This window comes from Populus alba, chromosome 16 (assembly GCF_005239225.2).
Source record: "Populus alba chromosome 16, ASM523922v2, whole genome shotgun sequence".
Lineage (NCBI taxonomy): Eukaryota > Viridiplantae > Streptophyta > Magnoliopsida > Malpighiales > Salicaceae > Populus > Populus alba.
In genome coordinates this window covers 10969491-10996554 of record NC_133299.1, presented here as the reverse complement: position 1 = coordinate 10996554, position 27064 = coordinate 10969491, and the positions used below count along the sequence as shown (strand labels likewise).

Genomic DNA, 27064 nt, shown 5'->3' with positions numbered 1-27064 from the left:
TGCAGAGGTTATGATTTTATGAGATCTGGATTTGGTCCACGCACAATTATACTTTGTGATCAGGTAATTTTCAAAGTTGTTCATGTCTTCTTTTTTGTTGTAATTGAAATTGAGTGATTTAGATGGGGAAGTTCTTTTGTGTCAATAGTGCATGCATCTATATAATTAACTTGATGCTCACTTGTTGATTAGGTGCGCTTTCCTCTTTTTCATGTCATCTTATTCTTCTGTTTCCTCTATGTGGACATGGAGTTACATTTTTAATTCATTGTTGCTTGAATTTGCTTAGAGGTTGGTACGCTTATTATTTATTTATGATCTGTGCCAGTGTGAGAAAGAATTTCATGTTGGCTGTTTAAGGAGTCATAAGATGGCAAATCTGAAGGTTAGTTCTTACAGGATCTTGTTTTCCTTTTAAGATGCTTACACATGTTTAATCTGCATAAATTCAGACAAGAAGAACCAGATTTGACTGCAAAACCATCCAAAGTTGCTTCAGTACATCTCTCTCCACGAAAAAGGAAGTATAAGAAGATCTCACCAAGGTTTGTTTCGTTTTTATGTTGTTGATATTCTGTTTGGTGTAGTCATGCTTTCTCCTCTTTCTGGCTAGTAAATAGTTTTGGTTATTAAATTGCATGAAACATAGAAGCGTAGTTGTGATGTGATATGGTCTTCATTAAAAAATATGCTTACTCATTTCCTTTTTGTCCTTTTTCAGGATATCAAAGTCAGTTTTATTGTCCAAGTCCTTCAAAAATGCAACACCAGGCATCTCTTCACATAAGACATATCAGTGGAAAATAACAACAAAGTTGGGTTTCTTCTTTCTTTTTCCCCTCTTATTCTCTCCTTTCCTTCTTTACTTTCGGCTTGAATGTTTCTTCTCATAGCAGTGTTTTATGTCTTCTGTTATTGCTACTAATATGGCCCTTGGTATCTTATTTTCTCAAGAGATCAGCGGTTGCATAGATTGGTTTTTGAGGAAGGTGGATTACCTGATGGAACTGAACTAGCATACTATGCTCGTGGGCAGGTGATTAGTATCACATATTCTTATCCTTTTACTTTCTTATTGTTTATAGTAAATAATATAAATTCTTCTGCACAGAAATTGCTTGGCGGGTATAAAATGGGCTTTGGAATACTTTGTCATTGCTGCAATTGTGAGGTAGTTCTTATTGGGTAAACTTCTCGACTCCTTTATCATCTGTCAGACATATTGTCAAGGACCTATGGTTTATGACTAACGTGCAGGTCAGCCCCTCAACATTCAAAGCTCATGCAGGTTGGGCTACTCGCAAAAAACCGTAAGTCTTCTTTTTCATTAGATGTGACTTGCCTTTATATTTTGAGCTATTTTTCTCTTCACAAAATTTCATGATTTCTTGTTTTTACCCCACAGCTATGCATGTATTTACACATCTAATGGCGTATCGCTCCATGACTTGGCAATTTCTCTCTCAAAAAGTCGGAAGTATTCTTCTCAGGATAATGATGACCTCTGCATCATTTGTGCAGATGGTGGGGATCTTCTGATTTGTGATGGATGCCCAAGGGCCTTCCATAAAGGTGAACATAAATTCTAAAGGTTATAAGAAAAGTAAAACTTTTAAATTGCTGATTAACTAATCAAATTGGTACCTACAAGAAACTTAAAAGCTGCTTCTGGACACAGCCCTCTCCTATCTCTGGTTTGGTCGAATTTTTGATCTTCTGCATTAGTTTTCTTTTGACAGGTCAATTAATGCAATGCTAACAGTGCCTCGTGAATTAATTTTGAATCATATAAGTATTTTAATTAGTATATTCGTGTATGATTTTAATGTTTTATAGAAAATTAGCTTAATTAATATTAATAGTTATTATTAATTAAGAGTATTAGTTCATTTCCTATTTTTGATAAGATTCTTTTAGCACTTTCTTGCCTTCCAATATAAAGCACAGTAATGCATTCCTATATTGAAGGTCATTTTATCATTTGAGAATTCAAGTTTGTCTTTGAATGGAATCTCCTCTTGTTTCTTTGCACTTGTGGATTCAAGAAAAAATGAACATAGATGAATGATATTTGAGAATTTGCTATTCCACAAAATTGTTTGCTCTTGTGGACCTTAAGAACCCCAATTTCTTTGTGGATTCAAAGGCTGTCCAATTGATTGTAGGTTTTTCTGTCCTTATTGTAGCTCCAACATGAGAAATTTCTGTATATTTTAATTTTCTTGTCCTATGAAATGCTTGCTTGTATTCACTAAATAGTTAAGGCACAAAAATTAACAGTGTTATGAGTCCCTCATCTCTCGAGAATGATGGTCCATTTAAAGTCCTGTAAATTGAAGTTTAATGTTCAAATTCTGATGTCCTTTGTTATTAATCTTCTTTGATGAGTCACTGTTTGGACTTTGGGCAGCTGAGAACTGAGATGACAACTTGCTAGGCATACTCGTACCAAGCTTTGTAGCATTTTCATTTGTACACCTTCCATGAATTTTTGTGTGCTGTGTCAAAGTGTTTTTAATACCATGACTGGGGTTGAAAACATATATTTCCCAGCAAGTACTTGTTCCTTTTTTTGAGCTTGGTTAAAAGAAAGATCTTCCATGACTTTTATGTTGTTGTGAGAAATTAGCGGCTCCAATAAGTATGCCTGGTTTCATTGCATTATATATTGTTCTTTAAGCATGATATGTGAGCCATTACAATCACTACTCAGCATTTGTGTGTTTATGCTTTTTGAAATTAACAAATTATCGATTTATTTATGGTCAATTCATCTTTATCTCATAAGACTATGTAACTCTAGATGATTTCCTGACTGCACAATTTTATTGCCTTTGTAGGATGTGCTTCTCTATCAACTGTTCCCAGTGGCAATTGGTGTTGCCAGCATTGCCAGAATACGTTCCAAAGGGAAACGTATGTTGAGCATAATGCAAATGCTTTCGCAGCTGGAAGGGTTTCAGAAATTGATTCTGTAGAACAGATAACTAAGAGATGCTTTCGTATTGTCAAAAATGTAGAAGGCTGAACTTACAGGATGCGCATTATGCAGGTCATAGCTACACTGATAAACTGGAATAGTTGAGCTTATTTACTTTGTTACAACTCATGACCCATGTCACACATTTTGTAATGAAAAGTTGTCGCTATAAATATGGTTTTTGGTCTTTTAATCCCTTTGGACTTAGCTGTGGCTTGATATATCTTTAGTATTTGTTTTATGCAGAGGTTATGATTTTATGAGATCTGGATTTGGTCCACGCACAATTATACTTTGTGATCAGGTAATTTTCAAAGTTGTTCATGTCTTCTTTTTTGTTGTAATTGAAATTGAGTGATTTAGATGGGGAAGTTCTTTTGTGTCAATAGTGCATGCATCTATATAATTAACTTGATGCTCACTTGTTGATTAGGTGCTTTCCTCTTTTTCATGTCATCTTATTCTTCTGTTTCCTCTATGTGGACATGGAGTTACATTTTTAATTCATTGTTGCTTGAATTTGCTTAGAGGTTGGTACGCTTATTATTTATTTATGATCTGTGCCAGTGTGAGAAAGAATTTCATGTTGGCTGTTTAAGGAGTCATAAGATGGCAAATCTGAAGGTTAGTTCTTACAGGATCTTGTTTTCCTTTTAAGATGGATATCATTTGCATAAACTCATTTTCATCTGTGGCGAACATTCTAGTCTATTTGTGGATAAACATGTTGATGCTACTTGTTTGGCAGGAACTGCCAAAAGGGAACTGGTTTTGTTGCATGGATTGCAGTAGGATCCATTCTACTTTGCAGAAGTTGCGCATTCGTGGGGCTGAAAAACTCCCAGACTCTCTTTTGAATGATATAAAGAAGCAGCATGAGGAAAAAGGTTTAAACACTCTCTTTTGAATGATATAAAGAAGCAGCATGAGGAAAAAGGTTTAAACATGAGTAACAGTATTGATGTGAGATGGATGCTTCTTAGTGGAAAAATTGCTTCTCCAGAAAATAAACTTTTACTCTCACGGGCTCTTTCTATTTTTCAAGTAAGTGCTGTCCATTTATTATGGAATATTTCTTTGGCCATTGATGCCTGAATATAGTAATCAGTGGTGCTGCTGCTCTAAATTAATAGCTGTTGACAGGATTCTGGATTTTTGTTGTTATTGGGTTTTATTGTTTTACCAATTTAAGGACTTCAAATCTAATAAATGAAAATCTTTTGTTTCTGTCTTAGTTTCAATCTTCAAAGAAGAGTGCTGGAATATCATTATGGAATTTATTTTTGTCCTTTTTGGAAATGGTTTTCTTGCTATGCAAGAATAGCACGTTGGCTGTGATGTGCAAGGTGCTTTTCACCTCAATGCTCATTCAAATGCTGTTTAACAAGGAAAAAAAAAGGTGCTTTTAGGAATGATGCTCTTTCACATGAAGTTTTGATGCTTTTAGTCAGGATCCACTGGCAGATTTGTTTTCTTAATTAAAACTGCCTTTCAAAGAATTCCCGTGCATTGGTGTTCTAATATTTAAAGAATTCCTATGTGCCACCCTCACTCTATCTGCTTCCCGCTCTTTCTTTTGTTCTCATTCAAAATCCTTAATTGATGGAATTTAAAGCAAGCAAGAGTATCATTAAGAACATAACCTGCATTGATCTTTTGTGGTCAACATGCTTATTATCATTTCTTTGATTTTTTGATCCAACCATCTTATCTATTTTTTTTTATAATCATCATTCTGATTGTCAATAAGTTTCGAAAGAGGATTTAAGTGCTCGTGTTGAAAAATTATGGAGCTTTTTGAAAATACAGTGCAGAAACTTGTCAATCCCTCACTGACTGCTGCAACCCAACTTGATAAACAATGCATGCCTCTGACTGCTCATTAGGAGGATGCTGTTATCACTTTTTAAATCCCTGCATGTGCATGCTTGCAGTGATATGTGAAATTTGATGATTTGTTTTCAAAGTCCTCTTTTGTTGATGGTGTCATGCAAGCATTATTTTTTTTCCTATAACTGTGACATTGTTAATGTTAAATTTAATCATTTACTTCACAATCTTTACCTGTCTATATCATAATGCAGTTCTATTTTGTGTTCCTTTTATGTGCTTCTGTATTTTGTGTAATGCTTCATCTGCAAATAGAAGTAACCAAGATATGCTAAGCTGATGTTTGTCATTTATTTTCCAGGAATGTTTTGATCCTATAGTTGATTCAACAATTGGACGTGATCTTATTCCTTTGATGGTTTATGGGTAAGCATTCATATTTTTTTCCCCATTATCTACAGCATAGCATTTCATTGCCAGTTTCTGCAGTCATTAACATTAACTATTTTTCAGTAAAAACTCAAGGGCCAAGATTATGGAGGAATGTACTGTGCAGTGTTAATAGTCAAGTAAGATATAGTTTTGTATCTCCAAGCTGGTTATATCTGGAGCTTTAGGAATGCTTATGAAGTCTAAATCTCTAATTTTGCAGCTCATGTATCGTATCAGCGGGTATACAAAGAGTTTTTGGGGAAGAAGTTGCAGAACTTCCCTTGGTTCCAACAAGGAATGGTGACCATCATGGTTGTTAAAATCGCGAGTCAACTCGTAAAATCGTACCGTAAAATCGTACGATTTTACGAGTTGATATAGGCTAAACGTGCTAAGTCGTTCACTAAACTCGGAAATAGGTAAAATCGGATCAAAATCGGGTAAAATCGTTAAAATCAGGTAAAATCGCGCAAAATCACGATTTTACACCTGATTTTACGCGCCTATAACAATACAGAAATTGGGCGCCACAGTTCTCTCCATCTCCACGTGTCAAGCAAGTATTGGCCTATTGACTATTACACAACACACAGTCACACCGTGTGACTAACACGCAGAACAAAACCAAAATCTTCATCTTTTTTCAGTCTTTCACAATTTACAGAACTAGAACAAATCGAAATCCCCAAGTCTGTGATGGGTCTGTGAATGGGTTTCTCACCGAAAACAAGTATGTGAATGGGTCTTTCACCGACTGCTTCAATTTTTATTTTGTGATTACAGTGTTTATGAATGGGTCTTTCATAATCTAAGAAGCTCTGCGGAAGTTTCTGCCTCATGATTGAAAATTCGGGTTTATTTAGAAAAGCACGGCATTAACTTGATGGACTCCGGCAACCTGAACCGTCTTTTAGTGAATATCCATATGAAGAGAATAAAGGTTAGAATCAGAGCAATGTGAATGCTGAATAAACTTCAGATGAGTATTTATTGAATTTTGAGAATTTTTTGTGTGTTCTGATTTTGGTTTTTGATGCAGATCGGCTTTAGATGGGCGAATACTATAAGACGGACTCCACAAATACTTGCTTAATTTCTTAACCACAATGTGCACCTTGCAACTACCAATAACAAATGTGCATTAGTGAATTCACAAGGGAATTTTGTTGCATGGGACCCAAACCTATAAGGGAAACTTACTAGCCCTTTTGTTTTTTGGGCACCCCAACCAAAACAGGGTACCCTACAATTCTTTAGATAGGAAAATGACACCCTATAGGAAAAAAGAGTAGGCTGCTTAGGAAATAATGGATTCAATTTTGCTTGAGGTTTTTAAAAGTGTTTTTGAATTAAAAATATATTAAAATAATAATATTATTTTTTAACATGAACATAATTAAAATCATTCAAAAACACTTAAAAATACAATTTAAAAAATGTTTTGAAAAGAAAACAAATACTCAATATACAACTACTCCTCGTTTGTAAGACTGAGGGTAAATTAGCTAGGAGCCAAAAGGTGCCTTGTGAGGAATGCCTTTTCTTCTCCTTCCACTGGAAGAAGGTGGAGGAGGCGTGGGCGGGTATATGTCTTGCTGTGAGCCTTCACGCAACTCTTCTTCCCCTCTCGAAATGCCTTCTCTCCTTTCCATTAATGCCTCATTCTTCGCCTTTATGATAAAGCTTGCATCACCATTTCGTTTTACTCCTACAATCTATATACGTTTTTAAAGAAAATGTCAAACAAACCAACACATCCTATATAATTAACAAAACCATCAATAATCAGTATCATGTTTTTATATTTATTGTCATTAATTAACTATAGGAATATTTTTCTTTATCATGACGAAAACGATGACGATGCTGACAGATTATAACCATTTGATGAACTGTGAGAAAGTGAAGTATATATATTTATGCAATATTAAGGTTAAGATCAAAGCAAAAACTAACCTTGCATCCTAATGAACAAAAGCGAAAAGGGTCCAAAAGGCTTCTTCCACAAATTACACAAATATGAGCAACTCCTTTTCCATATTTTGGCTGTGGGCCTCTCATTGAGAAACAAGACTCTAGCAATGTTTATCACATAGGTTTGAACCCCACTTATGTCCAGTACCTTTTGAATCTCCGCAACCCTCACTACATCGTGATATGAAGATCTCCTTATCTACCAATTGCCAAAGAAGAAAAATCATTACAACAAACGATAAACCTAGCTTAGACAGACAGAGCCTCATTATTGTCCTAGAACTAGATATAATGAAAATGTGAACAAAATGACCTGAATTACTTGATGATCCTTGTGTCTAGAAGAACGGCAATAGAAGCAAAATGCATCACCTTCACAGTCTAAGCAATACATATTGCATTCATTCCTTGATTCATCCCCATGTGTCCGGCAAACGGTGAAGAAAGATGTGCTTAGCAATGACTCTAACCATGGTGGTACCAGCATTGTATCCTATTAAACAAAATTCCCCGGCCCAAAAAAAAGAAATAAAAAAATTAGCACATATAACCCAAGAAAAAAAGAAAGAAAGAAAAGGTAAATAGAATCGTGAGAGGGAGAGTAAATGATCAACAATACCATTTTCAAAGCTGAATTTGCCTCATTAATGAGATTCTCAAGGAAAAAAGGTGATTGTATTGTCTAGGTAGATGATAACGGAGAGGACTCATCAGCTTAACGATAAAAAATGTAGAAGTAGAGAGAGGAGGAGAACCTAAACAAAATGACCCGCAGCTTACAAAACGACGCCTGGACTAACAAATAGGGCAATGTTGGAAATTGAACTCCTGAGATCAGTTGTGGTGGCTAAAGATTGTCTAGAGCCTTTAGATCAAATAGACAAGGATGGGTGGGTTTGGCGCTTTCGCTACTTTGGATCTTCTTTGCGTCTCTACGTGGTCGGCCACTTGGCTACGCATGGACTGTGATTAGCCTCTTCACACCAAAGATCTTTCCCATTTTTTGAGTTTTCTTTTTTTAATTAATGTAAGAATCTGTAAATAAATTCTGAAATTAATAATTATATAAGCAATTTAAAAAATATTCAAACTCATGACTATTTTAAAATAACAGTCGCATTTTAATTTAGAATTTATATTCCTTTGTTAATTTCGTTAATTGAATAGTTATATTGTATATCCCACAAAAAAAAAAATGAAAATCCTTAAAAATATTGCTTAAGTGAAAGTTTAGAAATTGGAAATCATGATGATCATGGTAAATTGGCACTGATAACTGCTAATGGTACTTACTTTAAAAAATATATATGTGTGTGTGGGATGAGCATAGACATTTGAATTTTCTAGTAGCGATTAGGAGATACAAAACAATAAAATTTTACCCAACAGACATGCAAATGCACGTGACAATTTAATTTAAAATTTATTGATCTAAAGATTGTGAATTCGTATTGTACCTACTCCGAATATAAAAGCTTCATGTTGTCTAAATGACTTAATTTTTTTAAAAAAAAAAAAAACAAAAAACAAAAAGGGACTATTACAAAGCACAGATTTTCTATTTCCTTTTTTAGAACGAAAAGTATATAAATTGGAAGCCAATTATAAAAATCTTTAGTTTAAACTAGTTGTTTGACCGGGATTTGCTACAAATTGAATATTAAAAAAAAACAAAAAAAAAAAAACACAAGCTTTTCAAATGTGTTATTTTTAAAAAAATTATAATGATAAATCAAAAAGGTTATAAATGTATTTAATTAAATATATCGAGAACTATTTATGTTAATAAATACAAAAAAATAAAGTGTTAATATTTTCTATTCAACTCGCATTGCTACAAGTCAAATAATTTTTTTTATATAACACAAAAGAATTAATGTGTACGTGTTATTAGCACAAGTTAGTACTTATATATAATAAAAATAGTAAAGATTATATCTGCAAATAAAAATATGTAAGATCTCAAGCTAATTATTACAATTAAACGCTATTTTCTTGGTCTTTGTATAAAAAAATTCAAAGAATTCTTGGTCTTTATATTTTTCAAAAAAAAAGTGTAAAGAAAAAATATTAAAAAAATACAAGAGAATAAAGAAAAAAAATAAAAAGAATAGTATAAATAGGCCAATTGTAAGAAAATAGGAAATAATATTTTTTTCCCAAAAAAAAGTATAAAGAAAAAAAAAAACCTTGAAAAATATTACAAAAAATGAAGATAAGAAACAAAGTAGTAATAAATGGGTTAAATATAAAATGATAAAAATCCCTAGTATAAAGAGAGAAAATATAAGAAAAAATTGTTTTTAAAATTGAAAAGAAAAAAATTACAAATAGTATGCTAGAGTAAAAAAATTGGGAAAATTTACAATTTATTTCAGTGTATGTATAATAATAATCAATATTTCCTTCTAAATACGTACCGAATATATCTTTTCCTGCTATATTAATATACACCCAAACGAGCATTAACCTCTGTTGATACGGTGAAGACGAAATGCATAGTCAAAATAGATTTATACCTTAGTCAAAAAGAAAAGAAGAGCATTAATAACCAAGTGTGTGTATATGAGCATTAATAACCGATCGGCAGCATTTGGTGTTGGGTTTGCATATGTGTTTTGCTCAAATTTGAATTTTTTTTTTTTTGTTAAAATTGAGTTTGGTTTGTACTTTTTGGATCGTTTTGATGTGTTGATGTCAAAAATGATTTTTAAAAAATAAAAAAACATCATTGACATGTATTTCGGCACGAAAAACTATTTAAAAAGCAACCACTACCACACTACCAAACACGCTAGAAGTAATTCTTATTCCGTCGGTTTTATTTTCGACAATCAAGTACATATCTTCGGTTCAAATATTTGATTGGCATATTTTGTAACCCCAACCCTCATTCTCATGTTTAAATATATTAAATTTTTTTTTAGTTTATACAGTAAGAATTTAAAAGTTAAAATTAAATTATTAAAACATAAAATATTCTAGAAGAGAAAAACCTTAGTCTAAATGGACTTTATTCAAGTCTAGGGTGTGTTCTCTGTAAAATAATTTATAAGACCTATTATTTCTTAAAACAGCCCATGAACAATCTATTTCAATAGTTTTTCTTTTTAATGGATTTTTTTTAAAGAGAAAAGCTGTCAAATTATTTTTTTAATAACTGATAGTTAAAGTAACTTCATGAGAGTTGCCTTAATATGATCCAATTGACTTGATGAGTTCAAAACAACCCAACTAGCTAGTAATAAGCGTTGTTTGGCTTTAAATTTTTTTTAAGATGACATTTTTTTTTTAATATTAAGATAATGATATATTAGATTGATTTAGATTTTGCGGCTTAATTCACCAAACTCGTGACCGAGAGCATAGACTTTGTGGGGTTTAACAACTTTGTTTTTTAAAACTATTTTCTACTTAATGATATGATAACAAAAATATCAAAACAATTATTCAAGATTATGATAACTTCATAGAAAACAAATTGAAACAAAATTATGAAAATCAAATCATAATCAACCAAATGTTGAAGGATAAAATTGATAAAAATAAAAACAAAAAGGATTATATCGAAAGAAAAAAAAAAGGAATATGGAACTTAAAAAAAAAATCTGTTTGGCATTGTTATTAAACCAGACCCAATAAGTCAACCTTGAAACCTCTCGACCTGACATCTTGTCTAGCCTGAGTTTAAAATTAACTCGCAAGAGATTTGACTCTACATGATTTAGTTAGTTTACGGGTCTAAAAAAAACCTAGATAACCAACAAAAGCATGATTTTGCTTTAAAAAAAATTCATGAGTTTTTTTGTTTACTATTAAGAACACAACATGCTAGATCAAAAAAGGATTTTCGGCATAACTTGTAAAATTTGCGACTTAGATTATAGACTCCACTAGGTTTATTAAAAAAAAATTAATAAAAAATAATTTTTTATTTAATAATATGATAACAAAATTAAAAGTTTGTAAACATAGAGTATCAACCAAAAGCTAGGATGTTTGTTTGAAATTGTAATAATCTTATAGAAAGAAAACAAAAATAAATTATGATGATCAACTCAAAATCAATCAAATGTAACATGATGAAATTGCAAGGTAGAATTAAAAAAAAAGGGAAAAAGCTTGAAAAAAAAAAATTAAGGTGCTTCACTATTTATATGAACACTAAAGTACTATAATGTGGATAACAAAAATAAATGCTTGTAAATATGTTGATTAGTGGTGGTATAACCTTACCAAACAAGAAGTATAAATCATCCATAAGTACAATTATATATATACACGTGCGCACACACATATGAATCAATTGGATTATACTTGGAAAACTTTCCAATCTTACAATTCAGCCTTTCTAAGGACATCTTAATCTGACATAGATAATAAATGATATACTCATACTATTGTATATTTTTAGAACATTATTTTTAGTCTTTTATGCATGTTTTATGTCTTAGAATAACTTATTTACTTTGTTTTGTACTTAAGAGTACTATAAAGATACAAAGTGTATAAATAAGTTAAATGAAGCATTTTTAACATAATTTCAAGGAACTATAAAGAGCATATTAAGATGAATCATTGGAGCTTAAAAGTGAAAATCTTAATTGCATTAGAAATCCAACTTGAATAAGAAATCTTAGTAGGATTAGGAATGGTCCAACTGGATCTTTGTGAAATCTTTGGATCATATTTGTAACTACAAGTAGAAAATTTCTACTTTATAGTTAAGATCAGCACTAAACATCTCAAGCTTTTCATCCATATATTTGTATGTGTGTATGGATGAAAGTTATTTAAGTCATTAATGATGACATCTTTAAAGTCATGCTTGAAATCTACCAGCAAATTAGTATGAATCCAACTCATCTTTTTAATAATAACATGGCAAATCATTAATGACATGGAAAGAGTCCGATATGACCAAGAAACCTTTTTAGAAGTTCAAATCCATGTTTGAGTTTTTTTTTTTATATGAAAAACATAAGTCTTGATCAAATTAATTCCCCATGCATGTTTAATTATTATGAATCAATTGCACCTATCTTGATCTTAAAGCTATCACATAATTAAATCTTTCACATGTAATGAAGATTGTTATTATATGATTAAGTTATAATCTTAAAGCTATCACATAATTAAATCAATTGCAACGACAACCTATATCGAGACATCAAGACTATAAGCATCCAAACCCCCACCTAACACCTATAAAGAGACACGAACAATAAGTATAAAAAATATCATAAAACTTGATTAATTCTTTGATAAGTTAGAGTAATTAAATGAAGAACCAAAAAAATATGAGAAAAACCTCTTACGCACAATAATAATTACTGAAATCAAAGTTTGTCCAAAAATAAAAACTCAAATACAAGCTAAATAGTCCTATTTATAATAAGTAAAAACATCTCAAACTATGTTGGAAAAAGAATAAAAAAATTCTAAATAAAATAGAAAACAAATCTTAAATCAACTAAAAAATCAATACGATTATAATACAATATCATCTAGATCTTATCGCAAGGTCTTTTTGATATTTTCTTTCCCAAAGATTTTAAAATAATATAGAAAAAGACTTCTAAAAACTTCTAGTAAATATCAAGCCCATTTCAACAATCAGATAAAAAATTGTGCATAATAGAGTAAAAACTATATATTAAAAAAATAAATCTCAAAATGTTGATCTATTGTACATAGATTAAATTAACTAAGTTCTTGTCATCATTTATTGAAGATGTAGCCTTCTTAAAATTTATTTTGATTTATATACTCTAAATAATTTTATTAAATACATCTTTGAGCTTTTTTTCCTTTAATTTTATTTACCCCAGTATATTTTGTAGAAGTGAGACTAGTTCTTAATTACTATTCTAACTAAATGATTCCTCGTAGAACAAAAATAACTTTAATTAAATGATCAAATTCTATTTAAATATCATCCAATGTGGCTAAAAATACCTAAACGTGGATTAAAAAAAAAAGAATAAAGAAAAGGTCAAATTACAACAATGACCTTAAAGTATCATCAAAATTATAGTCAACACCCGAAATTTTGTGTATTTCTTAGAAACCCCCTTTGTATTTAAGAAAAATACTACAAAACCCCTGCTTTATACCAAAAATTCCATTACTAACCAAAAATTTTCAAAATTAATATTTTCCATCTATCAAAAAATAATGACGATTCTTTTTAAATATTTTCCTTACAAGGTTCTTCTCAATTTAACTATATTTTTTAAGAAAAATAATTGTGGGTATTTTGAATATAAAAGAAGAATTATATCAATATTTCATACTTTTGCGCAGTAAATATAATTAATTTATAAAATCGTAAAAAGTTTATTATAATTTACTAAAAAAAAAAGGGAAAAGCATTAGTACTCTCATGAGGATTTTATCCCCCCAACGTGATGTTAAATCAATTCTGTCCTTTAGAATTCTTTTGAAAATGTTAATTTAAACTATAAATAGGATGCAATTACTAAAAAAAAAAAAACCTTTGATTTGCTGCGGTAATTTCCCTTATAGAACGTTATCCTAAAAAGACCCTAAGCAAATTCGGGCCAACATCTTCATCTGGCAGAAAGAGAGAGAGAGAGAGAGAGAGAGAGAGAGAGAGAGTCTCAATCTCAAAAATGAAAGCTTACGAAAAGACAACTAACTCAGTGTCTTTATCAGCGACAAGTTTATCTAAAGCCAAATGGGTGGTAGCAGCCCGTGCATACACAGTTCTTTTCACTGCACTTTCATTAATAATGGCAGTAGCGCATTTCATGAACTTGCGCAAGAAGAAGAAGCTGAAAATGGATTTTGTCTTAATTTTCTTGTTCATGACATGTTGTTTTCTATCAATTGAATTTTGTACTTCGATTTTGGTATGCATGGAAATTTCTCAGTTTGAGATTCAAGTTTTGAATGTTGAATATGCTTGATAGAATCTCACAGGTTTCCGTATCACATAATACATAAATTTATTATTATGAAATTTATTTGCTTCCTAGTTTATCATTCCAAGTTTATTTGCTTCGTGCTAGTTTAATATACTATCTAATCAATTGTTATATTCATAAAACTACATATTTATTATTAAAAAAATTAATTTATTTTTAATATTCATATAATATTATATTAATAAATTAGATTTATGAATCTGGAGTAAAGATAAAGTTTATGAGACAAAAATATTTTGCAAAAAAAATTATAAAGTTGTTAAAATTATAAAATTCCTATTACATCAAAATATTATTCCTAAAATATTTTTGGTCGATGTTCTTTTAAATACTGGATATTTATTAGAACCATAGAGACTAATACATATTATGTTCTTTCTTTTATGAAAGAAAGCAATTGTTCTTATAAACTAAAATATAAGGGATACCTAGAACTAATATATAAGTGTTTGTTATAAGACATGTATGCTGAACTAACCTGCATTAGAATTTTATATGGAGAGATCATTTATATATGTGGAAAGGCTCACGTGATGGTCGTGTAAGTGATCCTTAAACTTAAGATCATTAAGTTATCTTATATATAAAGAATGTTATACTTTGATCCTGTTCCATACTATCTTAATCGAGGTAACAAGGGCAAACATTGGGTATAGCATGAAGTGTATGAAGATACTTCAATGATTAAGAGAGGATTCATCACCCTAGATGAATTAGGAAAAATGTTCTATCTGTTCTCAAATAGTGTTAACTGAAAAATCCTTGGCCAAAGTGGAATTAGATTTTAAAAGAGTTTCAAATTTTATTTAAACGATCAATGGCTATTATATAGAAAACAAACATGATTTAACATGATATACACACTCTGTTGCACGTGTGTGGCATCGTACTGACCATTCTCCTAGATCAGGAATGGTTGGGAATGGTGTTGGTGGAAAGAACAAGGAATTTTTGTCCTTTATCAGTAGAAAAAGAGAAATGAGAATTGTCACGTGATATTTTGATCATTAGAAACCCTAACTGGTTTCAGAGTTCGGGCAAGAGGACTAATTGCATGAAAAGAATGTACTAGCACCCCTAATATGTCTTACTATAGGTTAAATTATATTGCATATTTGTCTGATATAAACTAAAATATTGTTGTGTTTTCTAATCGTTAATCTGTTTAAGATTTAATAAAATTCATCTTCCGTAAAAAAATCTTTATGTTATCTAGCTAAAAACTAAAAATTCTTTGTTAATGCAACTAAACAATGCTCATAAACCCCACGTTAATCTATACTTGAAATGTGGTTCTTGTCGATTTTACAAGCATATTAGTAATAGAAAAGAAAATTGAGGGAAAAAGCATGATAAAAAGACACTATTAGGAATCTACCTTGCTTTCAATCTCTCAAGAACTTTAATAGTAACAATCTGCGAAGCCATACAAGCATCAAGGTTCACATATACAACACGGCTCCCCTGAGGTTCAGCCACCATGAATGCACGAGCTCGCAACCTGAAGTGAACACCAGAAGCAATCTGTTCCGTATTTGCATACCCCATCATGTTGACATCAGCTGCAGGCCCTGTCATGTCACAGCTCCCGAGTCCAATCAAGTACTTGGAAGTTGATAAACTCCCTCTAAAATTCTGCATTAACACCACCAAGAACCAAACGGATGCAATTTGCAGCCATAACCCACTATACCCTCTCGGAAAAATGTCCATCGCCTTCACTCAATCTGCATCCTTCACCAAGAAAAAAAGTGCTTAGTGAAAATAACTCTGAATATTATTCAGAACGAAGATCCAAGGCATTGTTAAAGAAGACAAAGGGGAGATTCTATGCACGGAAGTCCTCATGATTAGAGCTAAAATGGTCGACAATTTAAACAGTAATCTCCTTCCATTAGTGAAAGTAATTAGTAGACAATTAAAGAAAATCACGACCATATGATGGAGTTTTAATGCAAAAGGGAGAGATGTTTATTTTATTTAAGAGGGAAATGTTACAACTGCGTTGCATAATAATACAATATAGAGACCTTATTATAATTTTTTTTTAAATGAAAATAATTCAAGAAAGAGTTGTTTAAAATATGAGAAAAGCTTGGATTACCGAGAGAGGTAGATAAATTTGTAACTCTTCAGTTCTGCTGTGGTTATAGCAGAAAGATAGCAGCATCGATACATACATCCATATATATATATACATAAATTTGTATGCATATGCAGCAGACAGAGAGTGAGAGAGAGCAGAGAGTGGAAACAAAGTGAAAACACCCAAGTTTCTCCCTTCCTTGTGGGGCCGGAAGGAAGAAAGTACAAATGGGAACCCTAGTTTTTTACTTAGCAACTCGGCTCTTTCCTCTTTGGGCTTATTTTTATTTTAGTTTTTTTTTTGCTGGATTTTCTATCTGCAGTGTGTCGTGTTTTTCATCTGCATTTTTCTTGATCTAGCCGCAAAGGTTGAAGAATTCATTCGTGTTTTGGCCATTTCAAGGCTGAACCTTCTTCATATTATATAAGACAAAAACTCACGATTGAGACTTTCCGATTTGAACAGTTTTATTATTAATTTCTTTAATATTAAGTTGCATGATGCTTGTTATGCATGTCGGCCATGTTAACCCGATTCGGATTCATTCTAGGTTCTATTCCGAATTGTTTTTCATATTAATTTGATTAAATTTAGATGATTTATTGAGTTGATTTTTTACTTAGATTATATTTTATATCCAGTTCACACTTATCCAGATTCAAGAATTAAAAAAAATATTATTTTTTTAAAAAATATATAACTAAACTGATATAATAATTTTAAAAAAATATAATTAAACTGATATAATAACTTGTGAGCTCACCTGGTAATTTAATAACTCAAATTTTAAATTTGTCAGATTCTAGTTTCGGGTAAATTAACTATATTTATTTCATAATATTTTTGCAGCACTCATATTTATATTGCAGTAATTTCATATATTTGTTTAGCAATTTCAAATATACACTATGGTGTTGTAGCCCTCTAAAAATAATAAAAAATTATTGATAGGAAATGCGGTCATAATCAAACAATTAAAAGGTATTTATAGGAATAAATAATTATAAAAATAAATTATAATCTTTAATTATTCAAAATTTTTAATTTTATTATTTAATATGATATTTGATGATTATATTAATTAAATTACAATCTAAAATATCTGATCTTGATTCACTGTTATTTGCTGTGTTTTTTTATTGTCACGACTTTTAGCTTTTTTCTTTTTTGTTTTTATTAACATGATTTTATATATATATATATATATGTTTCAATTAATTTTATATATTTTTAAATTATCGATCATAAAACCTTTTAATAACTCCAAAATTTATAACATTCATTATATTTAAAAAACCGATGAATTAAACAACAATCCTCATAATTAGCTTTTAGCTTTTTGCTTTAGCGTGCAGGTTCGGGTATGCCGAGGCACTTGGGCATATCACCAATCTTCGTGGATCTCATGATTGCAGTGAGAATTGGCTTGAATGTGCCATCGAGAAGAAGAAATGATTTGCTTATTCATCACGAGAGGATGCTTAAATGTGAACGTGTCATGTGTTGGGTAGCTCTTGAATTTTATCTTTTTTTTGAAAGGTACTAGCTATTTAAATTATAATGTTGGGGTCGGTGAAGCTCACAGAGGAGATGAGCCCTTATTGTTTAATTTCTAGCTTGGTTTCGTAATGATCATGTTTTTTTTTTAAAAATATATATAATATAACTATTATATTAATAAATATAATTGTTGAATATTATTATTTTTTATTATAATCAAAATTATTAATATTAAAAATATTATCTTTTGTGTTATAAATATTATTATTTTATAATAATTAATATTATTAATAAAATAATTACAAAATTAAAAAAAATTATTGTTAATATTTAAAAAAAAACTATAGATTTGATTTGAAAAGTAAAATTAAAAATTATTATTATTATAATCATTAATAAATTTTAAAAAATTCTTATTACTATCGAAGAAAAACCACATAGTGACACATTGTGTCTAGGCTTCTATCTATGTGTTGGACACATTGTAGCTCACACATGACGCTTGGGTTACCTGCCTAGAGGCTGGGCACAACGGCGCACACGTGGAGCTTGTGTTGCGCTGGGAGGGAGCCATGCTCGCGCCTCACTTGGGGACACTTGGTGCTTGGGTCATGACGCTAGACCCAAGGGGAATGGGTCCGGCGTCAAACCCACAATCAATGGGTCTTGCATAAGGATCCATTTCGAGTGGGGTCATTCATCAAGACCCAAGGTTCCTAGAACCTAGGATTCTAAATATTATTTTTTAAAAAAATATTATTATTTTTGTTATAATTAATATTAACAATAAAATAATTAATAAATGTGAAAGAAAATATTTTTGATAAAATAAAAATTGTGCTCGCGGCTCATTATTATTAAAAATATTCAAAAAAATCCAAGTATTAATATAAAAATAATAATAATTTGATTTGTAAATATTATTATTTTTCTTATAATACATAGTATTCATATAAAAAAATATTATTATTTTTGTTCTAAATATTTTTTTTATTTCAATATATTCATATTAAAGATATTATTATTTGTGTTATAATATTATTATTTTATAATAATTCAAAGTTTTAATATAAAAAAAACATTATTATTTGTGTTCTAAATATTCTTGGAATTAAAAATAGTATTATTTGTGTTATGAATATTATTAGTTTTTACTATAATAAAAAATATTAATATTAAAAATATTATAGTTTATGTTATAAATATTATTAATTTTATAAATAATGAATATTATTAATAAAATAATTACTAAATTAAAAAAATTATTGTTAATATTTAAAAATAACCATAGATTTGATTTGAAAAATAAAATTAAAAATTATTATTATTATAATCATTAATAAATTTTAAAAAATTCTTATTACTATCGAAGAAAAACCACACACATGGTGTCTGGGCTCCTATCGAAGAAAAATATATTAGTATTATTATTATCACTAATAAATTTTAAAAAACTTATTATTAAAGAACAATGTGGGGACATGTGGTGCTTGAGTTGATGCCTGGGTGCTGGACATATCGCAGCGCATACATGACACTTGAACTCTCGCCTCAGTGCTAATCACATCTTAATGTACATGTGGTGTTTAGACTGTCTACTTGTAGTCTGGGCATAACCCGATGCACACTTGGTACTTGAGCTATACCAAGATTCAATTATCTTTGAATCCCGCATCCTACAAAACCCAACATAACCTTGGGTTATTGATTGTAATAGACCCAAAATATACTTGAATTCTGCCTATGCAGGATTCAAAGAGCCTTGAATTCTGCTATTGTTTGGACCCGACTTTCTATGAAAATAAAAGGTAAACCCACAGCTTAACACGGCCACCGAACTAGTTGTATGATGAGTCATGCTACTAAAATCCATCGACAACGTTATTAACAGAGGGAACGCGTTATATAAATTAATTCAGAAGAAGGATTCAATTAACATTTAAATTGTTTGAAGGGTGTTATTAACCAATCGCTTGTAACGGAGGGACCGTATGTGAGGTGTTATCAACCAAGGGAGAAAAATAAAAAACGCGGTTCTGAATGTGCTGTTGCTCTATCTCTCGGGAAAATTTTGGCCAGGAGGCGAGGGGTTTAAGCTTCGGGCACACGTGTCCGTAACCATTAAGACGACGCCACGAATACAAGTTAAAAAAGACACCCGTCAAACAAAATCCTTCCAAGCATCAACCAAAATTTCTTCCAACACGAAAGAAAGAGTCTGTAAAGACTTGATTTCTTTTAATCAGAGGATCGAGATCTCCTTTTCTCTCTTCAAGCAGCTATGTTCAAGTTCTGGTATCCCCCCCCCTCTCTCTATCTGGGGATTTGATAGATTAATCTGAATTTCTAGGGGTTTGATTCGATTCGATTTGATTATGTTGTTGTTGTTGTCATACCGTGAAAATGGTTTTTATTTATACAATTACTGTGCTGAAATCCTGATTGATTGATGGTTTTATGTTTTTTTCTTTTCATTTTCCTACAGGGGTTCTCAGGAACAACAAGAGCAGGCGCGTCCACAAGATGTTAATCCTGCACAATCGTGGTACCCTCCATCTGTAGTTACTTCTCCTTCTTCTTCACGCCCTGCAACACCAACTAGTAGTTCTTCTAGTTCCCACAGCTTTCAAAGGCCTACTGAACGCCCACTCTCTCCTTCACCTGCTGAAGCTGCTGCCATCATTACTCTTTTGAAGGACAAGAGGTTTGTTGTTTAGATGGGATAAACTTACTGCATGCTATTCTCTATCTGATATGCTCATAATGTTCTAAATCCCTTTTCATCTGCATCTGTGTTTTAGCCAATATCAAGGCAAAGCTTTTATGTTTTTTTTCTCAGAATCTCTTAGTTAGCTTTCTTTAAGGTTGTTCTCTCCCATGATTTTTTATTGTTCTATCTTGTAATGTTAGTTGCTACATCGAGGCATGGAGCTTTGCTAAATATTGCCTTTATAGACAACAATTTCTTTTACCAAAATGAATAAAAGTAATTAAAGAAAACGTTACGCACTTGTTTCTGTAAACATTTGAAGGAGGAGAGTTTAAGTCTGTGTCTTTGGTGGGAATGTTTTCGATCAAAATAGATAATTGCTTCTGTAGAGAATTAATACAGGTAATCTAATTGCATTACACGATGTCGTGTTTTGTTCTTTTTCTAATTACTTGTTTTCTTTGAAATTATGTCTATAGTATTGATGAGCTACGGAAGCTATTGTCTGACAAGGATGCGTACCATCAATTTTTACTTTCACTTGACCAGGTTAAAATTCAAAACAATGTAAGTTAAGCTAATTCCTTCCTTTTTTTTTTTTTTTCCCATTAACTGCTTTTACAATTAATTTTACCCCTTGAGTGGTATGCGTTAAACACTAGTGGACTCCATTCAAATTGGTAGGATCAGAAAAGCCTAGTTACCTGCTGGTATTGCCTTCTTGCCCTCATCTTGCTGTTTGTTTCTAGGGATCTCATTTTCCAAGGAACTTGCAGTATTCTTTGTTGATTCTTTAAATGATCAATTGAAGAAGTGATGACTGAACAGTAGTTAGTAAATGGAGGAATAGACATCATTTTGTCTTTCACTAGATCTTCAGATTTTGAGAATTGTCTAACATTATTACCAGTTAGGAGAAGTGGATGAAAATTTCAAACAATTTCCTCTGTTTGGATACTTTAACAAGGAGATAAATGGAGGTAAGAAACAAAATTAATGATTATAATTTCCCTCTCGATTCACTTCTTATTTCTCTTGAAAATTATGCCTCATTTGTAACTGACTCTGAATATACATAAGGAACAAGCCACCTCCTGTTGTAAATTTATCTCACTTCTCTGCATCTTTACAGCATCCAAATTATTCCAGCCAAATGAACTTTGCTTCTTTTCATTTCTCTTCTTGTGTCCTTAGTTTTAGCTCCATCCCCTGCCACTAACTTACTCAATTAGTCGATTATTATCATTCTGGTAGGTATGCAAATAGACTTAGCTTCCTCTTCCTTTCTCCAGAATCAAAAGTGAAGATGATGATGTGATCACGAGGAATAACACTGTTTGTTTATCTGTAGAATAAACTGCAAAATGTGCAGTTATAGTCTTAAGAGTAACTTTGTTCCCATGGTAACAAGTCAGGCACGTATGTAAATACAGACGTGCGTGCACATACAAACATGCTCTCATACCCAAGGAAGCATGTAGGCATCAGAATAAATCACCTGACTTTTGTTTTCTTGATGTGATTGGATGCTTGTGCTTTTCTGAACTGCACCATAACTGCAACTAAAAATGCAAAACTGCCATGTCTTTTGCATGATATTAAGTCATACCTTTGTTTCCTTAGTCTTGCAAGAAGAGGGGGAAATCAAAACTTTTCTTCCCCTTCTCACCTTTTGGAAAGTCCGCATATTAGTTTGTGACTGCTTTTGTTGTTTCCATCAGATAAGAGATGAGCTTTGCAAGGAAACTCTGCAGCTTGCCAGTAAGTTGCTGGAGCCTTTTTTTGAAATATTGAAAGTGGTTTAGCTATAAATGCATGAACTAATGCCATCTAATTGTTTTTTATGTATAGGAGAGAACTTGGAGAAAGAGCCACGCATAATGGAGCTAAGAAATCAAGTGAGGTTTTGTGCCGTTTGTCATTTCCATGCTTGCTTGTTTAATCTAATTTGAATTTGAAACCAACTTGAAACCAATTTTCCTTTTCTCGTGTGCTCAGTGCAGGATAATTCGGACAACTGAGCTGGCTGCTGCTCAGGAAAAACTAAATGAGCTAGAAAAACAGAAAGAAGAGTTGTTGAGGTCCTGCTCTCCCGCCTCCATACTGCAAAGGCTACAAGGTACACTTTGAAATTAAAGTCAGTCCATTTGAAGGCTCAAAACATATGGTAAAATGAGAAATGAAAGGCATTTTCTTAGGCATAATCTGAATATATGTTCCTCATCTGCAGAGGCAATGAATAAGACAGAGGAGGAATCCGAAGCCTTCCATAGGCAGTTCCTTGATAAGGAGATAGATCTTGGGGCTTTTGTGCAGAAGTACAAAAAACTCCGTACCACCTATCACAAACGAGCACTCATCCATCTTGCAGCAAGAGCATCTCCGACTGGGTGACCTGTACTTGAATGTATACAAGTACACTGAGATCACATGTTAACTTGTTTGTGTAGTAGATTCATATATTCTGATGTACTTTCGACATGGTGGTGTATCATTCGCTCATTATATTTTTTCAGTATGGTCGTGTATCATTTGTTATTAGTGTTTGGTGCGATTCTGTCTCTCTGCTCACCAATTTTATCCGTTTCAACAAATACTATAGGGAACTACCAAAATAATAATAATTTGTGTCTGTAAATGGATTTTAAAGCTCATGAAGGTTTCCTATGTTTTTCCTACCCTTGTGGGAGATGTTCAGTAGAGTTTACTATTTGTGTCTGTATAATTTTTGTCACGAATGATTTCTCTAGCACGTTGAAACGATTAGAACAAATGCTTCAGACCCTGTTATAAGTTACAAAAGTTAGTGACTCTGAATATGCTTGGATAGAAATTATAACCAACTCATGAATCTAGATCATAGAAAGCAGTCAAAGTCAAGATAGAATCTATTGGTCATTTCATTGTAGCAATTGAAATCTTTATGCAGATAAATGGAAGGATGAGAGAAAGAATATAAGATTCCAATATGTGTAAGGTCTAGGTAAAGACTGGTTTTTGGCCTGGTTACGAAATTATAGCTGTCAAGTTCCACCTATCTTTTATCATCACGCAAGCATATACCGGTATCTGGCCTGGTTATTAGTGGTCTCAACTTCTAAATCTTTTACTGCAGGGTCAAATCCTTGCAGAAATAGATGTGCTTAACAAGTTATATTGGGCTCTAGTTGCAGAGGAAGAAGTAAAAGTTACATTTCAATGGAAATCTCCTTGTGGAAAATAAAACAGGGTTTCTATTTTTTGAACATGAAAGAGAGATAGTAGCTCTTAAATTCTTCTTTTTGTGCAACTTCGTCAAGGGAAAAAAGATGCACTCTAATCATAGCTGTCTCACTTGATCTTGTTAGCATTATTTCTCTAACTTTGGTCCATAAACTTGTACCTTCAAGTTTAAATCTTGCTTCAAGTAAAAATATTGATTTAGACTCGAAAGTCATTTGACACAAGATAATGTTAAAGAAACAAACTCATACCATATGTTGCTATGTTATTACCAAATATAGTCACCGCATAATCATGTGATAGAAAGTATCCCTTATCTTTCCTACCGAGAATTTGCATTCCATGTACTATTATTTGGCCAACAAATAAGTTTACAAATAACCTATGATAACGAAAGATAATAAAGTTGGCTAAGCAAAGAAATGAGCTTCTTGTCAAGGGTACTAATAAATAGAACAGAGATTACTAATGTTCATGAGATCCTACCAATATCAGCAATCAACAGCTCCCAGAAACACTATCTCAGATCCCACCCGGCCAGATAACAAAAGGTCTCATTCTCTTACACGATCTAGTTCTTTTTCCCACTTAAGACCAAACATCTGTCGCCCAAATGGTACGATGAGGTTGTAGCGGAAAACCTGCAGTGCATCATCTACATTCAAGTCATGTGCATATCAACCATACAGAGGAGAATATTTACAGGGATAAGATGAAATAGTAACAGCAGAAGGAGATGCTCCATTGCCACTAGCTGCACATGGGCATTGACAGAATTGTGCCCAAGATAGTGCAACAAATGTTTTAACTTGGTAGAATTAGGACCATCTCCTACAGGAAGTTTCGACCATCTGTGAATGTTAAGCAGCTAAGCATCCACAACTGGGAGACAAACCAAGGGCGCGGCTCATCAAGGTTCAACAGCTCCAACTGAACTAAAGGCCACATGAAAGTCAACATTAGGCAGAGATGGGTAACGAACTGCTGACCTTATTGTTGATATGACGCAGTTGAACTTGCAAAATCTCTGACCCTTCAATCCATTCGGAGTGATCCCCATTGCACTTGCTCATCCAAGCTTTCTTCAATGCTAACCGCCATTCAGATATCTGGCACCTTATCTCTTTGTTAAGCTCAACCCACTCGGGTGCACATCCATTTTTTGAAAGGATTCTATACAAGGTGTCTTCGGCTGGGTCAGCATGAGGATTCGTACTGAGGTTAAGGGGTTTTCCTCTCCCTGGTAAATTCTCAAATTGGCCTTCTTCCATTGAGTGCCATATTCTTTGCTCTACAACGTTGATAATGTCCGTTTCTGACCTGTCCAAATGACAACCAGACATCATATTCCAGAATCATGACAATCAAATTGGAAAAAGAAGAAGAAGAAAGAAGAGAGAGATCTTTGGTAGGATAATAGCAATTATGCGCCATCAACCAGCAATTCTTTGGTGAACTGAGCTAAGATTTTCAAGTACAATGAGATAGGAGGTAAAGTTGAAAGGCCACTGATGCTGCTGAGCCAAGCACTCGCATACTCTAATAATTAAAGGAAGAAGCAGCCTGAGCCTGTGCGTAAAAATCCCAAGCGCACAGGAAATGTGGCAGTGTGATAACCCCCCAAGCGCATATAGTTTTTCTACAACATTAGCTACTTCTTTTGTTAACCCCAAGCACCCCCTGCATCGCCGTGACAAGGCACAATTTTCTTTGATGGAGCATTAAAGGTAGAACAAAGAAGATAGCAAGTAGTAGTTGTAATACAGAATCTCAGCACTTCAATAAAAGAACTCAAAACAACGGATTTTATTTTCCTACAGCCAAATAATAATAATAATAATAATAAAAAGAGCATGAATTGTTAGTATTACAAATAATAAAAGCAGGCAGAAGAGAGCATGAAGGAACTAACCTAACAGAGTTGCGTTGGCCACGGAGTTCAGGAGGGAGCTTGCGGTCATTGACAGCGTCAATTACAGCTGATAGACGACGTTCTTCTTCCCTTATCTTCTTGTCCTTATCACCATCAATTTTGGGAATGGAAGAAGATGATGCCGCCCTCCAAAAGATGGCTGACTTCTTATTATTATTTGATTTATTAACCAACCATGAAGACAAGACAACTTTTCCATTTCTCGCAGAGCGAACCGCCATGGTGGTCATCGCCACACCCACACCCTCCTTGTATACAAATTAAGCTATTTCTTAACTATTAATTTTAATCTTATTTTATTATTCAATATGTGTGTGTGTGTGTGTGTGTGTGATTTACACTCCGCCTCGTCAACATGTGTCATCCCCTTTACAGGTGCGACTGGCAAACGGAGCCTGCCTGTCATTGTGTAATCAATTATTAAGATTTATTTTGTACTAAAAGCCAAAATTAGATTATTGATTATAGGAGAGAAATGAAAAACTTAAATAACTAATTTTTTTTTTCCAAATTCTCGTGTTTATCTATTAAGAATCTGTCGAACTGAAAAATAATCATAATCTTGTGATCAATTGTTCACAAATCAACTAACCCGTAGTTGATTTTGGTTTTTTTTTTTTTTTTTTTTATCAATTAAGCTATTTATTTTTAGTTTAGTTTTTTTTTATCACATTGTTCACATACAAAACTCTCTTAAATCAAATCAAATAAGTAATGAAGTTATCACTAATTATTAAAGAAAATTAAAAATTTTAAATAGATATTTATCTTAAATATTCAAGTGTTGGGTTTAGTTATGCCTAAAAGAATATTAATATCACGCTTATCGCATCTTTTAAATGAAAAAGTTTATATTTATTATGTTTTTCTTTTAAATTTATTCTATCACGCTATTAATTATCTAATTTTATTTTTAATCTTATTTTGGATTTATTTTAAAAAACGGTGTAGGTCCCTAAGAGTCGGAGATTTCTTCAATTTAAAAAAAAAATGATAGCAATCCCTAAAGATAAGCGATTTTATCAGTTTTGATGATTTTGATATTAATCCCTAAAAATAACCTTCATAACCTTACACACACCCCCATTGTCTTCCTTAATAAACATTTTCCACCAAAAAACACTTTTCCTTCTCCAACCCAACACCACAATAACCCATCATATTCCTCATAATAACCCAATTATAGATCCTTTAAAAATTGTTTTATAAAAAATACAGTTGTCATAACCCAATTTTAGATCTCTCAAAATACTTTATTCATCCCATCTTATTTTATATATATAAAAACATATATTTCTTCTTTTATTCAAAAATCCCAAAGAATAAAAAATTCAAAATTCAAAAATATTTTTGAAATACGAAGAGATAAGTCATTGAGCCACAACAAACCAAAATGCTAGAAGAATAGCTAGATTGAGAATATTTTCACAAGATAGGATGAAAAAAA

At 32.0% G+C, this 27064-nt stretch overlaps 4 protein-coding genes and 1 pseudogene across 6 annotated transcripts; 3 read left to right on the top strand and 2 right to left on the bottom strand.

Annotated features, from left to right (window-relative positions):
- Positions 1-23: 23 nt before the first annotated feature.
- Positions 24-17893, top strand: LOC118045009 (increased DNA methylation 1-like). The gene is made up of 11 exons (XM_073405428.1): positions 24-63; positions 453-545; positions 722-814; positions 955-1036; positions 1112-1171; positions 1258-1310; positions 1406-1572; positions 2841-3052; positions 3227-3284; positions 3548-3604; positions 17601-17893. The coding sequence occupies exons 5-8, from the start codon at positions 1133-1135 to the stop codon at positions 3026-3028; spliced, it is 447 nt and encodes a 148-aa protein (XP_073261529.1). The 5' UTR covers positions 24-63; positions 453-545; positions 722-814; positions 955-1036; positions 1112-1132; the 3' UTR covers positions 3029-3052; positions 3227-3284; positions 3548-3604; positions 17601-17893.
- Positions 3732-6078, top strand: LOC140954264 (uncharacterized). The gene is made up of 5 exons (XM_073405425.1): positions 3732-4024; positions 4216-4326; positions 5172-5236; positions 5324-5361; positions 5855-6078. Exons 1-5 carry the CDS (start codon positions 3926-3928, stop codon positions 6052-6054), a joined length of 513 nt encoding a protein of 170 aa, XP_073261526.1. The 5' UTR covers positions 3732-3925; the 3' UTR covers positions 6055-6078.
- Positions 5976-8213, bottom strand: LOC118044988 (protein RGF1 INDUCIBLE TRANSCRIPTION FACTOR 1-like; annotated as a pseudogene).
- A 1943-nt stretch (positions 17894-19836) lies between the features above and the next one.
- LOC118044984 (vacuolar protein-sorting-associated protein 37 homolog 1) lies at positions 19837-23140 on the top strand. Its single transcript, XM_035053453.2, has 7 exons — positions 19837-20047; positions 20238-20456; positions 20942-21029; positions 22184-22223; positions 22314-22360; positions 22461-22581; positions 22693-23140. Exons 1-7 carry the CDS (start codon positions 20034-20036, stop codon positions 22854-22856), a joined length of 693 nt encoding a protein of 230 aa, XP_034909344.1. The 5' UTR covers positions 19837-20033; the 3' UTR covers positions 22857-23140.
- A 775-nt stretch (positions 23141-23915) lies between these two features.
- Positions 23916-25921, bottom strand: LOC118044985 (uncharacterized). Of its 3 annotated transcripts, XM_073405335.1 has the most exons (4): positions 25807-25882; positions 25597-25767; positions 24674-25004; positions 23916-24325 (listed from the first exon to the last, which is right to left on the bottom strand). In XM_073405335.1, exons 1-4 carry the CDS (start codon positions 25845-25847, stop codon positions 24239-24241), a joined length of 630 nt encoding a protein of 209 aa, XP_073261436.1. In that variant the 5' UTR covers positions 25848-25882; the 3' UTR covers positions 23916-24238. The 3 variants fall into 3 exon arrangements, with proteins under 3 accessions (XP_073261436.1, XP_073261435.1, XP_034909345.1); XM_073405334.1 differs by having other exon boundaries at positions 23916-24339; positions 25597-25921; XM_035053454.2 differs by having other exon boundaries at positions 25597-25916.
- Positions 25922-27064: the final 1143 nt, after the last annotated feature.